Consider the following 14,719-nt stretch of genomic DNA (forward strand, 5'->3'; position numbering starts at 1 on the left):
ATCCCCAGTGTGGGGAATCCCACTCCCAACATTCAACTTCTCAAGACCTATGTCAGGTGCTGATGGACATCTTGCTGGAAATGTATAATCTAAATTTAATGGTGTTAGGGGTAAATTTAGAAAGCCAACCATCTTCTATTTCCCTGTGAGAAATAAACATGTATGTGTGTTTATTCATATGTATTTATGAATGTATATATGTGTGTATGTATGTGTATCTGAATATATATATATGTGTGTGTGTATGTGTGTGTGTGTGTGCACATATTTATCTGTTTCTGTATATGTGTACTCCAAATTCGAATGTCATTGCAAACTTCCCCAACAAAGAGCTTTCAAAACAACAGTGATTTTGGAAGGAAAGTAGTTGTGCAAAAATCTGACAATTTCTTGATCCATGTGACTCTAACTTGGTTACCTGGTAGCATTCATCTGGCAAGTGGAATCATTCAAAAATGATTCCACTCATATGCCCAGTGCCTCAATGAGAAAAGCTGTGGAACTGGGCTCAGATGAATCCAAAGCACATTCCATCTCAGAGTATCTCTATGTGGTCTCTGTCACGGTAATTAGACCACTTACCTGAAGGCTAAGAGCTCATATATACTAACGCAGAAGATTCCAGTCCTCTTAAGTCCAGTGAAGAAATTGATATACTGTCACTTCTACTATACTATATTGGTCAAAGAAGTCATAGATCAGCCATGGATAATGGCATTGGTATTTGATACCCTGCAAAAAGACCATAACCAGCTAATGACCACTGGCATCAAGATAAATCTCAGGTTTCTGTTTCTCACTGTTTATTCTTTTGGACAAAATACTGAATCCTCAGCTATTAAAGTAAGATCATTTGGTTACGTATGGTTGAAAGTGAAAGTGTTAGTCACTTAGTTGTGTCCAACTCTTTGCGACCCAGTCGACTGTAGCCCACCAGGCTCCTCTGTCCATGGAATTCTCCAGGAAAGAACACTGGAGTGGGTAGCCATTTCCTTCTCCCAATTGATCATCCCCAAGGATCAAACCCAGTTCTGTGAGCCACCAGGGAAGCCTGAATGCATGACACCCAGGTTTCATCCCTGGGTCTAGAAAATCCCCTGGAGAAGGAAATGTCTACCCACCCTGGTATTCTTGCCTGGAGAATCCCAAGATCAGAGGAGCCTGGCAGGCTACAGTCCATGGGGTTGCGAAGAGTCGGACATGACTGAACATTTAACACTTTCATAACCTGTGATTATCTACCATCTTTCTGACCTCTTCTTGATCATAGTAAGAACTTTGATTCCAGTGCTATTAGAACCTAAACTGTTCAAGAGAAAGTGATTTTTTTTCTGATACCACACTCTCAAGAAGCAGACATTCTCCCAAAATCAATTTCAGTCTCTTTGGCAGTATATTCCTCAATTTACTTGCAAGGAATCAGAAGCTCAGTAGTGATCATGACAGCAGACTCTGACTTCTAATTACATAGATTAAATACTGACTCTATCATACCTATCTGTCCTTGGGCAAACTTCTTAACCTTTCTGTTCTTGAAATCCCTCTTTGTTTAAAAAAAGGGGATAATATAAATAACTTCCATAATCAGTCGATGTGAGGATTTAGTGTGAGGATTAGTGATTTAACCTAAAGCATTCTTCATTATGCTCAATAAATACTAAATAACTGTCAATAGTTCTATTATCAGGAACATCATCACCATTGGTATTTCATCCCCCAGATAAGTCTTATTTTTAAGTTTATACTTTATTTTTCTCCCTACAATGCTGTTGCAGTACATTTTTTCTGAATGGAGTAGATAAGCTGAAAGCCTAAAAATCCATATAATATTTGGTCTTCACAAATTCCCTGGAAAAGCTATGATTATCAGTGTGGTTATTAAATATATTGACTAGAAATACTGGGGCTACCCAGATTGCATAGTAATAAAGAATCCACCTTTCAATGCGGGAGACAGAAAAGATACAAGTTTGATCCCTCAGTTGGGATGATCCCCTGGAGTAGGAAATGACAATCCACTCCAATATTCTTGCCTAGAAAATTCCATGGACAGAGGAGCCTGACCAGCTACATTTCATGAGGTTTCAAAGGGTCGAACATGACTGAGCTACTAAGTGCACACACACACACACACACACACACACACACACACAAACAACACAGAAAGATGGGTCTCTTGAAATTGTAGATCACATTGAAACACTAGAAATGGATATAAGCCATAAGCAAATGCAAAAACAATAAAAAGAGAGAGAGAGAGAAACATGGAAATAAAACCTTCTAAGTCAGAAGCACATTTGACAATGTATAAACACAACCACCTTCTCTTTGGATCTGTTTGATCTGTGCCCCCAAATCCATAGAGAGGGTAATACTTATTTTTATAATTCTGTTCCTCTCTCCACCTCCTCCTCTCCTCTCCTCCTCCCTGTCTCTCTCTTTCTCTATCCACCACCCCAGACCCCTCCCAATATCACAAGCCTCTCCTAAGGGCCCACAAGGTCCGAGGACTTCATTACTTGAACTAATAGCACTGTGGCACTGTCAGGAGGCCCTTGGTTACATTTTGGCTTCTGCTGATTTCTCATCTGGAGAGCGTTACTTAAACTTTGAGCTTTCTCTCCCATGAAGAACATGTGGGAAAATAATATACCTGAAGAGAGTTCCTGAGTCACAGTTCATACTCAAAACATATAAATTCACCATTCTTTTCTCCTCACCAGAAATAAAATGCTTCATCATCAATTTTGAGGGTAGGAAGAAAAAACTTGTAGAAGAGGAAAAATTGAATCTTCCTCTTAAAACATAAATGTCTACAGTCCTGAATTTATGATGATTAATTCCATGAGTCATAGCTTGAAGCTAAATATGTTTATTTTTAATTCTGAGATGCCAGTGTTTCATATAATATAAATTTTCTTTAAAAATAAAATGCATCATATAAGGAAAATATAAATAAAATTCTGAAGTTTAATTAGTTATTAAACTAGTTTATAGTCTGAAATGTGTCAAATGTAGCTGTAGACATAACCATGTATCTGCCGAACCACAGCCTCTGACAACTGACTAGTAATGACATTTAGTCAGTGATGACTTTCCACCGGGGTGGCAGCAGAGCTCTTCAAACTTTCAGTCACTTGAGGAACAAACCATAGAAATATTCAGAGTATTAATGAGTACCTACATCTCTACTATTTCCCACAGTACTTTTCCAATGGAGCCGATCTTAGCAATGCATCCATGTACATTCTGTATCTGCCCCTTTGTTGATGACAGATCCCCTTTCCAAGGGTTCCTTGCTTCTCCATTCTTCTTTCTATATCCTACAAACTTGTTGTTGTCCCATGAAGTACTCCTTTATCATGCCCATGCATATGGATAACTACGGCCTTTGAAGTCTAGGTTTTGCCTATTCGTTTAACAAATCTATTTGTAGTATTGGCGCTTCCCTGATGGCTCATATAGTAAAGAATCTGCCTGCAATGCAGGAGACCTAAGTTCAATCCCTGGGTTGGGAAGATCCCCTGGAGAAGGGAATGGCTACCCACTCCAGTATTCTTGCCTGGAGAATTTCATGGACAGAGGTGCCTGGCTGGCTATAGTCCAAGAGGTCTGAAAGAGTCAGACACGACTGAGTGACTAACACTGAACTTTCCATACTTTCATATTTATTTCCCTGTCAGTAAAGACTCTAATCATGACCTTCTAAAATCATAAGCCCTATCATAAATGTCCCAGTGCCCCACATTTTAAATAGAGCAGAGACACATTCAATATACATTGGGTTGGTGGTGAATGAAGAAAACAGATTTCTGAAACTGTGGTGATGATTTAATGTCTCAGTGTTTTTGATTTCAATGTAGATGGGAATTTATGAAAGTCACATTATCTTTACAAAATCAGTAGGGAAAATTCATAATGTGTAGTTGAATAGAAGTACCATATAATATACTAAATGTTGAAACAAATAGCACTTCATTAGCTAACATAAAAAATCTCCCAGGTACCTAGATCATCATAATCAGGCAGTTGGAAGGATGAATTATTACTGCAAGATGTTAAATATCATTGTGTAGGAACTGGTTAATGAAACTTCTAAATATTTATGTTAATATTAATGTTTTAATAATTGTTTTAAATGATCAGATACTCCAATGAAATATGAGCACTTGGAGGCCAAATATCATATGTCCTCAACTGCAGATGAATATCTCAGATTAGACCATTCATGGGAACCACAGAAGAGGTTTGTCACAAATATTGATGATGGGCCTACTTCCCTAAATTTTCATTCAGTAGGTCTAGAATGGTGTCCTTGAAGTTGCATTATAATTGTAACTTCACATAATTTTGTTTTTAAGTAACCCTTGTGCCCCATTTGGCTTCTGGTCCTATCACTTCATGGGAAATAGATGGGGAAACAGTGGAAACAGTGGCTGACTTTATTTTGAGGGATTCCAAAATCAATGCAGATGTTGATTGCAGCCATGAAATTAAAACACGCTTACTCCTTGGAAGGAAAGTAATGACCAACCTAGATAGCATGCTAAAAAGGAGAGACATTGTTTTGCCAAAATAAGTCCATCTAGTCAAGGCTATGGTTTTTCCAGTGGTCATGTATGGATGTGAGAGTTGTATTCTGAAGAAAGCTGAGGGCAGAAGAATTGATGCTTTTGAACTGTGGTTGGAGAAGACTCTTGAGAGTCCCTTGGACTGCAAGGAGATCCAATCAGTCCATTCTAAAGGAGATCAGTCCTGGGTGTTCTTTGGAAGGACTGATGCTAAAGCTGAAACTCCAGTACTTTGGCCACCTCATGCAAAGAGTTGACTCATTGGAAAAAACCCTGATGCTGGGAGGGATTGGGGGCAGGAGGAGAAGGGGACGACAGAGGATGAGATGGCTGGATGGCATCACCAGCTCAATGGACATGAATTTGAGTGAACTCTGGGAGTTGGTGATGGACAGGGAGGCCTGGCGTGCTGCGATTCATGGGGTCGCAAAGAGTCTGACACGACTGAGTGATTGAACTGTGCCCCATTAGAAAAACAGTAGGACTCCAGTACATTTTGGGGCTTCCCTGGAAGTACAGTGGGAAAGAATTTCCACCTGTCAATGTGGAGATGTGAGTTTGATCTTTGGGTCAGGAAGATCCCCTGGAGTAGGAAGTGGCAATCGAGTCTAGTATTCTTGCCTGAAAAATTCCATGGACAAAGTCCATTGGGTCACTAAAAGTCAGACATGGCTGATCACACTCTTACACAGACCCATATCTTGTAATAGAAAGTGAAAGTGAAGTCGCTCAGTCATGTCCAACTCTTTGCAACACATGGACTGTAGCCTGCACGAGGCTTCTCTGTCCATGGAATTCTCCAGGCAACAATACTGGAGTGGGCTGCCATTTCCTTCTCCAGGGGATCTTCCCAACCCAGGGATCGAGCCTGGGCCTCGCTCATTGCAGGCAGACTCTTTACTGTCTGAGCCACCAGGAAAGCCCTGATATCTTGTAATAGGCGTTACATAATTATATGGGAGTTCAAACGAATGAATGAACAATTGAAAAAATTAAGAAAGAAAATAAGCAACTGAGCCCAAATGAATATATGTAGTTAAGATATGGAAGAAAATTTACTAGCTCTTCTTATAAATCCACATATGCACTTGAAAATGTTTTTAACAATTTGAATGTCATGCCTGTTTATTTGTTCCACCCTTTTAGAGATTTTATTTTTCAGTCTTCTGTGGTATTATCTAATAAACTTGATTTGTATATTTCCATCTTAAATTCTTTTTAGTGGCTAAAATACAAGAAACCATTTTGGAGGATCTATTGCTCTATATGAATATCACCAGTCAAGGAAAAAAACACATGGTGATCTAGGGAGTCAGGTTCAGTGAGTAATGTTTATAACTGCAGATGAGTTCCAATGTTATGAGCTTGTATTCAGCAAAGAGTCATTCCCAGTTTCAAGCCCCTACATATCAAGGTGATTGGGAAGCCGTAGTCAGAAGGTAATTTGCAGGCAGTGGGGCACCTGTGATCGTTTACCAGGAAAGAAATAAGAAACAAAACAAAATGATACTAAGGTAATCACTTCCTGTTGATTCAACACAGCATCACAGGCGAATAAAAGGCAACAATTTCTGTTAAAAATTTGGAAATAAACATTGCTAGTGAAGCATATCAGACAAACATTCAGAATATGCTAATAGTACTTACCTAGCATATATTGAAAAGTGGAAAGGTTCCTTTGTTCTTATGCAAACACTGCACTAATTTAAGGTGATTACTTTAGCTACTCTGCATTGTTTTCTTTACAAATTTACCAAATGAAAAGGCCAGGTGATGTCTTTATTATTATGTTTATTTGAAAGAAAAAGATAAGTTAAAATACAATTACTGTAACCCTGTGTACGAGACAGCAAAAGAGACACTGATGTATAGAACAGTCTTATGGACTCTGTGGGAGAGGGAGAGGGTGGGAAGGTTTGGGAGAATGGCATTGAAACATGTAAAATATCATGTATGAAACGAGTTGCCAGTCCAGGTTCGATGCACGATACTGGATGCTTGGGGCTGGTGCACTGGGACGACCCAGAGGGATGGTATGGGGAGGGAGGAGGGAGGAGGGTTAAGGATGGGGAACACAAGTATACCTGTGGCAGGTTCATTTTGATATTTGGCAAAACTAATACAATTATGTAAAGTTTAAAAATAAAATTAAAAAAAAATACAATTACTGGGTCCTAGGATACATGATAGAAAAGGCAAACAAAAAACCAAAATATCAGTTATTATTTGGCCTATACAAATTATTTGGCCTATATCCTAGTCTTGTATAGGAGTTTAGGCTTCATAGTTTTGAAAAATGTTTATTATAATTGAATATTATTGGTTGTTTTCATGTATGTGATTCCACATGTATTTTGATATGACAAGATGGTGATAAAAAATGAAGAAACGTATGAAAACAATGGCAGAATTTCGTCCTTCTAATTGTGACTTTTCATACTTTTGACCTACTTACACTGGAATCACCTATAGTTGTTGTTAATGTCAGGGGAGGTCATTCAGAGGACATGAATGCCAGTTGACTAACAAGCTGAAGCCAGATAATGAGAGGCTCCTCACCCCCTTCTCTGCCCTTGGAATAATTTTTCTGCTAACATTTCCCAGAGTGGGAGCTATGTCCAAGGACAAAGTCTTTAGATAGAAAGGTTTCAGGATATAAGGTTGATATATAAAAGTCAACCTCTTTCCTATTGATGAGCAATAAAGAAGTAGACTTTGATTTAAATATACAATGCCATTTAGGTTAGCTTCCCCTAAAAAGAGATACTTGGGGGTAAATTTAATGATAAAAGGTATGAAATCTATATGAGGAAAACTATAAAAGTCTCAATAAAGAAACAAATAAGAAGTAAATAAATGGAGATATATGTTACATGCAAGGATAGGCAAGACTCGATGTTATCATGATGTTAATTCTGCTTAATATTATCAGTACATTCAGTGGGATACCAATCAAATCCCAGACATTTTTTATAGGTATTGACAAACCTATTTTACAGTTTTTAGGTGAAAGCTAAAAAAGAACATTGCAACCCACTCCAGTATTCTTTCCTATAAAATTCCAAGGACAGAGGAGCCTGGTGGGCTACAGTTCATGGGGCTGTAAAGAGTGTGACATTACTAAGAACATACAACAGTTTTAGAAACAAAGGAACTATCAAGCCATGGATAGACATGGAGGATCCTTAAATGCCCATTACTAATTGAAGAGGTCAATTTGAAAAGATCACAAACTGTAGGGCTCCAATTATATGACATTTTGGAAAAAGCAAAATTAAGGACACAGTAAAATGATCAGTGATTGTCAAAGGCTGAGGGGAGGGAGGGAATGAATAGATGGAAAAGAGAGAATTTTTAGGGACGTTAAAGTATTCTATGTTATACTGTAATGAATACATGTCATTATACATGGATCCAAACCCACAGAATGTGCAACACCAGGAGGGATCTCTAATGTAAATTATATACTTTGGGTGATCAGTTCAGTTCAGTTGCTCAGTCGTGTCCGACTCTTTGCAACCCCATGAATTGCAGCACACCAGGCCTCCCTGTCCATCACCAACTCTCAGAGTTCACTCAAACTCATGTCCATTGAGTCGGTGATGCCATCCAGCCATCTCGTCCTCTGTCGTCCCCTTCTCCTCTTGCCCCCAATCCCTCCCAGCATCAGAGTCTTTTCCAATAAGTCAACTCTGCATGAGGTGGCCAAAGTACTGGAGTTTCAGCTTTAGCATCAGTCCTTCCGAAGAACACCCAGGACTGATCTCCTTTAGAATGGACTGATTGGATCTCCTTGCAGTCCAAGGGACTTTCAAGAGTCTTCTCCAGCACCACAGTTCAAAAGCATCAATTCTTCTGTGTTCAGCTTTCTTCACAGTCGAACTCTCACATCCATACATGACCACTGGAAAAACCATAGCCTTGACTAGACAGACCTTGACTAGACATCACTTTGTTGGCAAAGTGATGTCTCTGCTTTTCAATATGCTATCTAGGTTGGTCATAACTTTCCTTCCAAGGAGTAAGCGTCTTTTAATTTCATGGCTGCAATCACCATCTGCAGTGATTTTGGAGCCCCCCAAAATAAAGTCAGCCACTGTTTCCACTGTGTCCCCATCTATTTCTCATGAAGTGATGGAACCAGGTGCCATGGTGATAATGATGTGCTAATAATGTATGTTTATAAGTTGTAACAAATGCATTATTTTAGTACACAATGTGGCTAGTTGGGGAGGTGGTGTACAGTCTGGAGAAAAAAGGTACATGATAACTATATTTTCTTAATTTTACTGTGGACCTAAAACTACTCTGAAAAAGTGCTACTGAAAAGGAAAAAACTAAAGTAACTGTGCACCAGCTATGTTCTAGACTATCCCACTCAGGAACATCAGGGCTATATGTTGGTATCATATTTTGTATAAGGGGATCATGAGGCAATGGTAATTTGCTCAGTAACCTGTGTGCCCTCAGGTGAGGTCATAGCTAAGAACATGCAAATGAGCCATTCTCAGGAGAATTGAATGTTTAAATGATTCCTTAGACAATCATATCTGAGAAATATGTGTCAATTCTAGATATGGTCTTTTCTTTCCATAAGCAAATTTCTTTGATAAATTTCTTCCTGTTTCATGTCATAGTGACACTATTATAAAAGAAGGGATATAATGAAATTATTAAAGTCTGTGCTATAAAACAGGGTTTGTGTTAATTATTCTTCTCTGATCCTTTTAAATGAATGACATTCAGATTGCATAAAATATCTGTCATTCACTTTGGTGATAGATGGGAGGGAGGTTCAAGAGGGAGGTGACGTGTATACACCTATGGCTGACTCATGTGTATGTTTGACAGAACAAAACAAAATTATGTAAAGCAATTATCCTTCAATCAAAAAATAAATAAGTTTTAAAAAAGATTTTATTTTTATATTTGTATATTCTACAAATATTACTGTAATGATTTCATTGTAAAATATCCTGGATAGTAATCTCATACTTCTACATATCAGAGGTAAGTCCCATTTTTTTTTTCAGAACAGCATCATTTTTTTTAATATTAGAAAGTATAAATTTCTTTTATTAAATGTTTTCATAAACTCTTAACTTGTTCCCCTCTGCATCAGTTTTCTGCAACTTTTTTCTTATATAATTATTATATGGGAAAAAAACATTATTCTTTTTAATAAGAATGCTTGAGGCTTTTTCATATGTGTGGATTAGATGAATCATTTATTATTATATTATTATAATTCATTTTGATATGAATAATTTTCATTCCTGTTTAGCTTCAGGAAAGTTCTCCTAAACTTCCTCCATTATATGTCCACAAGTATTAAAAGTTGGAATTCTATTTTCCTGGGGCCTGTGGCTCTGACTCAAAGTCATTACATGTGCAATCAAGTCAGTAAAGAAAAAAAACAAAACATAGTGGTTAAGTGTCCTATACTCTGGAACTCTCTTGCTTTTTCAATGATCCAGTGAATGTTGGCAATTTTATCTCTGGCTCCTCTGCCTTTTCTAAAACCAGCTTGAACATCTGGAAGTTCACATTTCATGTATTGTTGAAGCCTGGGTTGGAGAATTTTGAGCATTACTTTACTAGTGTGTGAGATGAGTGCAATTATACAGCAGTTTGAGAATTCTTATGCATTGTCTTTCTTTTGGATTGAAATGAAAACTGACCTTTTCCAGTCCTGTGACCACTGCTGCATTTTCCAAATTTGCTGGCATATTGAGTGCAGCACTTTCACAGCATCATCTGTTAGGATTTGAAATAGCTCAGCTCAAATTCCATCACCTCCACTAGTTTTGTTCATAGTGATGCTTTCTAAGGTCCACTTGACTTCACATTCCAGGATATCTGGCTCTAGGTGAGTAATCACACCATCGTGATTATCTGGGTCGTGAAGATCTTTTGAGTATAGCTCTTCTGTATATTCTTGCCTCTTCATTGGATCATCAAAAAAACACAAGAGTTCCAGAAAAAAAGATCTATTTATGCTTTATTGACTATGCCAAAGCCTTTGATGGTAAGGATCACAATAAACTGTGGAAAATTCTTCAAGAGATGGAATACCAGACCACCTGACCTGCCTCTTGAGAAATCTATATGCAGGTCAGGAAGCAACAGTTAGAACTGAATGTAGAACAACAGACTGGTTCCAAATAGGAAAAGGAATATGTCAAGGCTGTATATTGTCACCCTGCCTATTTAACTTACATGCAGAGTACATCATGAGAAATGCTGGGCTGGAAGAAGCACAAGCTGGAATCAAGATTGCTGGGAGAAATATCAATAACCTCAGATATGCAGATGACACCACCCTTATGGCAGAAAGCAAAGAAGAACTAAAGAGCCTTTTGATGAGAGTGAAAGAGGAGAGTGAAAAAGTTGGCTTAAAGCTCAACATTCAGAAAACTAAGATCATGTCATCTGGTCACATCACTTCATGGCAATAGATGGGGAAACAATGGAAACAGTGAGAGACTTTATTTTGGGGGGCTACAAAATCACTGCAGATGTTGACTGCAGCAATGAAATTAAAAGACACTTGCTCCTTTGAAGAAAAGCTATGAACAACCTAGACAACATTTTAAAAAGCAGAGATGTTACTTTGCCAACAGTTCCATCTAGCCAAAGCTATGGTTTTCCCAGTAGTCGTGTATGGACGTGAGGGATGGACTATAAAGAAAGCTGAACGCTGAATAATTGATGCTTTTGAACTTGATATTGGAGAAGACTCTTGAGAGTCCCTTGGACTGCAAGGAGATCCAAGCAGTCCATCCTAAAGGAAATCCATCCTGAATATTCATTAGAAGGACTGATCCTGAAGCTGAAACTCCAATCCTTTGGCTACCTGATGAGACGGACTGACTCACGGGAAAGACCCTGATGCTGGGAAAGATGGAAGGCAGGAGGAGAAGGGAATGATAGAGGATGAGACAGTTGGATGTCATCACCAACTCAGTGGACATGAGTTTGAGTAAATTAAAGGAGTTGGTGATGGACAGGGAGGCCTGGCATGCTACAGACCATGGAGTTGCAAAGAGTCTGACTTGACTGAGTGACTGAACTGGAGACATATTTGGTAGTTCTTATATAAACATTGACCCACTGCAAAATTTGTGTCAGTTTTAAATGTAAGGATCTATTGACAGAGCTATGTGTGTGTGTGTGTGTGTTTGTCTGTGTGTGTGTGTGCATAACTACATATAATTACATATGACATATAGTATTTGTATCTATTGAATGTCACTGCTAGACAAAGCATATTACATGTCACTGCAAGACAAAGAATGTGACTTTACATATAATTTTTTGAACAGTCTCATCGCTTTCTTTATTTTGCTCATGTACTTAAATCTAGGTTTTATTATAGTTGTTATTTCCTGACAAAAAGTAATCAGTTTCCTAGTCTTGATAAATGTTAAAGTACTACCTGCCTATAATCTTTTTCAAATGTCTACACTCTGCCAATGTTTTCATCATCAAAATTTGACAACCCTGTCAGCAAACTATGTAAATTGTTGTGTAAGGAGAAAAATTAACCTCTGCTCAAATCATCTGAGCGACACTTAGGATGAGCACAAGTCATGAAATATTCAGGTCACCAGCAGAAGGAAAGAACAGGGACTGCAGGTCTACCTCTTACGGGCCTGTCACCCCAAGGAGTGCCAAGAGATGGGATATCTTCATTTGTCCCTTATTATCTATAGATTCCCTTGGGACCTATGGTTGTTAACAAATATTTCCATGAGACAGTTTTAATAACATGGGCAGGTACTGTTTGTCTCTAAAGCCTGACTTTCTCCTAAAAGCATTTCAGTTAAAACTACTTTTCTTAAATGGTGCAGATGAACCTATTTGTAGAGCAGGAATAGAGGTGCAGACATAGAGAATGGACTCGTGGGGACTGAGAAGGAGGATTATTGAGAGACTAACATTAACATATATATGCTACCATATGTAAAATAGCTAGCTAGTGGGAAGCTGCTGTATAACTCAGAGAGCCCATCTCGGTACTCGGTGATGAACCAAATGGGTGGAATTGGGGGCAGGAAAGGGAGGCTCAAGAGGGAGGGGATAAATGTATACATATGGCAGATTCATGACGTTGAACAGCACAAACTAATACAACATTGCTGAGCAATTATATTCCAATAAAAACATTAAAAGACCTACTTTTCTTAAAATGAAAATAAAGAGAGATATATAGCTATATTGCTTTTCATTTAATGTATAATCCATGCTATTCTGTTTAAAACATGTATTACAGGAGTTATTAGAACTGCCTTACATAATATGGACAGAGAAGCCAGAGAACATTACTCAGTGGTCATTCAAGCCAAAGACATGGCTGGGCAAGTTGGAGGGCTTTCAGGATCCACCACAGTCAACATCACCCTGACAGATGTCAATGACAACCCCCCAAGGTTTCCTCAGAGTAAGTACATGTTTCTTTTGATCTGCACTTATCACTATTCATTTATGTAAAACAAACTGAAATACAGCTAAGCCTTGAACAATATGGACTTGAGATGCAAGAGTCCACATATTCATTTTTCTCAGTAGCAAGTACTATAGGACTACATGACCAGATCAGTGGTTGGGTGTATCTGCAGATACTGAGGAACCTGGATACAGAGGGCTGACTATAAGTTATATGTATGGACAGTGTAGAGGTTGGATGCTCCTAACTCCCACATTGTTCAAGGTCCACTGTACTTGGACATATAATGTCATGTGACTATTCTCTTAAATGGAAAGATCGTGTTTGTACAGTCTTCCTTTTATACACAAGACTAAGGAAATCACTCCATCTGTTGTCTCCTGAACTTGGTAGATAGGTGTCACTGTGTTTAAGATATCCATTTCAATTGACATCACAGTTAAATACTAAAGTACTAAGAAATGATGCTTTGTATTTGCTGAAGTATTTATGTATTAGAGCAACTGAACTGAACTGAACTTAAGGAATTCCTGGAGGTATTCAGAATAAACATTTTGATATGGACATTCTACTCTTGCAAAACTATTGAATATGTACTCTTTGTGGGATGATTTTTTTTTAATTCTTCCTTTTAGGAATGAATGCTCTTCACATACACACAGAAGCACACCATCCAATGGCAAGGTATCACTAACATAATAAACTACAATCTCAGAGTAGAATATGAACCTTGTGAGCGGAGAGCCCATCAGGCGATTCAAGGATAGAGTATCAGTTCTGTGAGTTCAGAATGAAATACTGTTTATGACACCTTCAGAAAGGGAAGGAAACATATTTGAGTATTTCTAAGGTGGCCAAAGAATTGATGCTTTTGAACTGTGGTGTTGGAGAAGACTCTTGAGAGTCCCTTGGACTGCAAAGAGATCCAACCATTCCATTCTGAAGGAGATCAGCCCTGGGATTTCTTTGGAAGGAATGATGCTAAAGCTGAACATCCAGTACTTTGGCCACCTCATGTGAAGAGTTGACTCATTGGAAAAGACTCTGATGCTGGGAGGGATTGAGGGCAGGAGGAGAAGGGGACGACAGAGGATGAGATGGCTGGATGGCATCACTGACTCAATGGATGTGAGTCTGAGTGAACTCCGGCAGTTGGTGATGGACAGGGAGGCCTGACGTGCTGCGATTCATGGGGTCACAAAGAGTCGGACAGGACTGAGCACCTGAACTGAACTGACTGATGGATGATTCACTTTACTGTAAAGCAGAAAATAACATAATATTTTAAAGCAACTCTACTTCAATAATTTTTTTAAAAAGACCTGCTAGGTTCGTCTTTGAAAAAACAACTTAGCAAATATCATCAAAAAGTTACAGAGAAGTAGCTGCTGCAGTGATTTTTAGAAAAATTTGCAGAGGCATATTTGAAATAAAAACAAGTAATGGACAATTTTGATGGTTATTGGTAAATAATGAGTTTTAAGGACAACAGAAATTTCACAGGTAAAATATTTTGCCTGTTTGTGTTTATAGTCCAAGGAATACAATTCAACTTCAATAAATCTGGGGTGAGGAAGAAAATAAACTCTGTAACAAAGTAGACATTGTGGCAACTCAACAATGCTCTCCACATGTCAGTGTGAAAGGCTTACCCAGCCTTATCTCCCAGTATTGCTCTCAGTACTCAATGGAATACTGC

At 38.4% G+C, this 14,719-nt stretch overlaps 1 protein-coding gene across 6 annotated transcripts in view; it reads left to right on the top strand.

Annotated features, from left to right (window-relative positions):
• CDH18 (cadherin 18) overlaps positions 1-14,719 on the top strand; it is a 1,275,757-nt gene that overhangs the window by 1,116,935 nt on the left and 144,103 nt on the right. For all 6 annotated transcript variants that reach the window (XM_044932378.2, XM_025270679.3, XM_025270680.3 and 3 more), the window contains one exon: positions 12,847-13,014. In XM_044932378.2, coding sequence (XP_044788313.1) covers positions 12,847-13,014 — 168 coding nt within the window. The remainder of the gene's footprint in view (positions 1-12,846; positions 13,015-14,719) is intronic.

The sequence above is a fragment of the Bubalus bubalis genome, chromosome 19 (genome assembly GCF_019923935.1).
Source record: "Bubalus bubalis isolate 160015118507 breed Murrah chromosome 19, NDDB_SH_1, whole genome shotgun sequence".
NCBI lineage: Eukaryota > Metazoa > Chordata > Mammalia > Artiodactyla > Bovidae > Bubalus > Bubalus bubalis.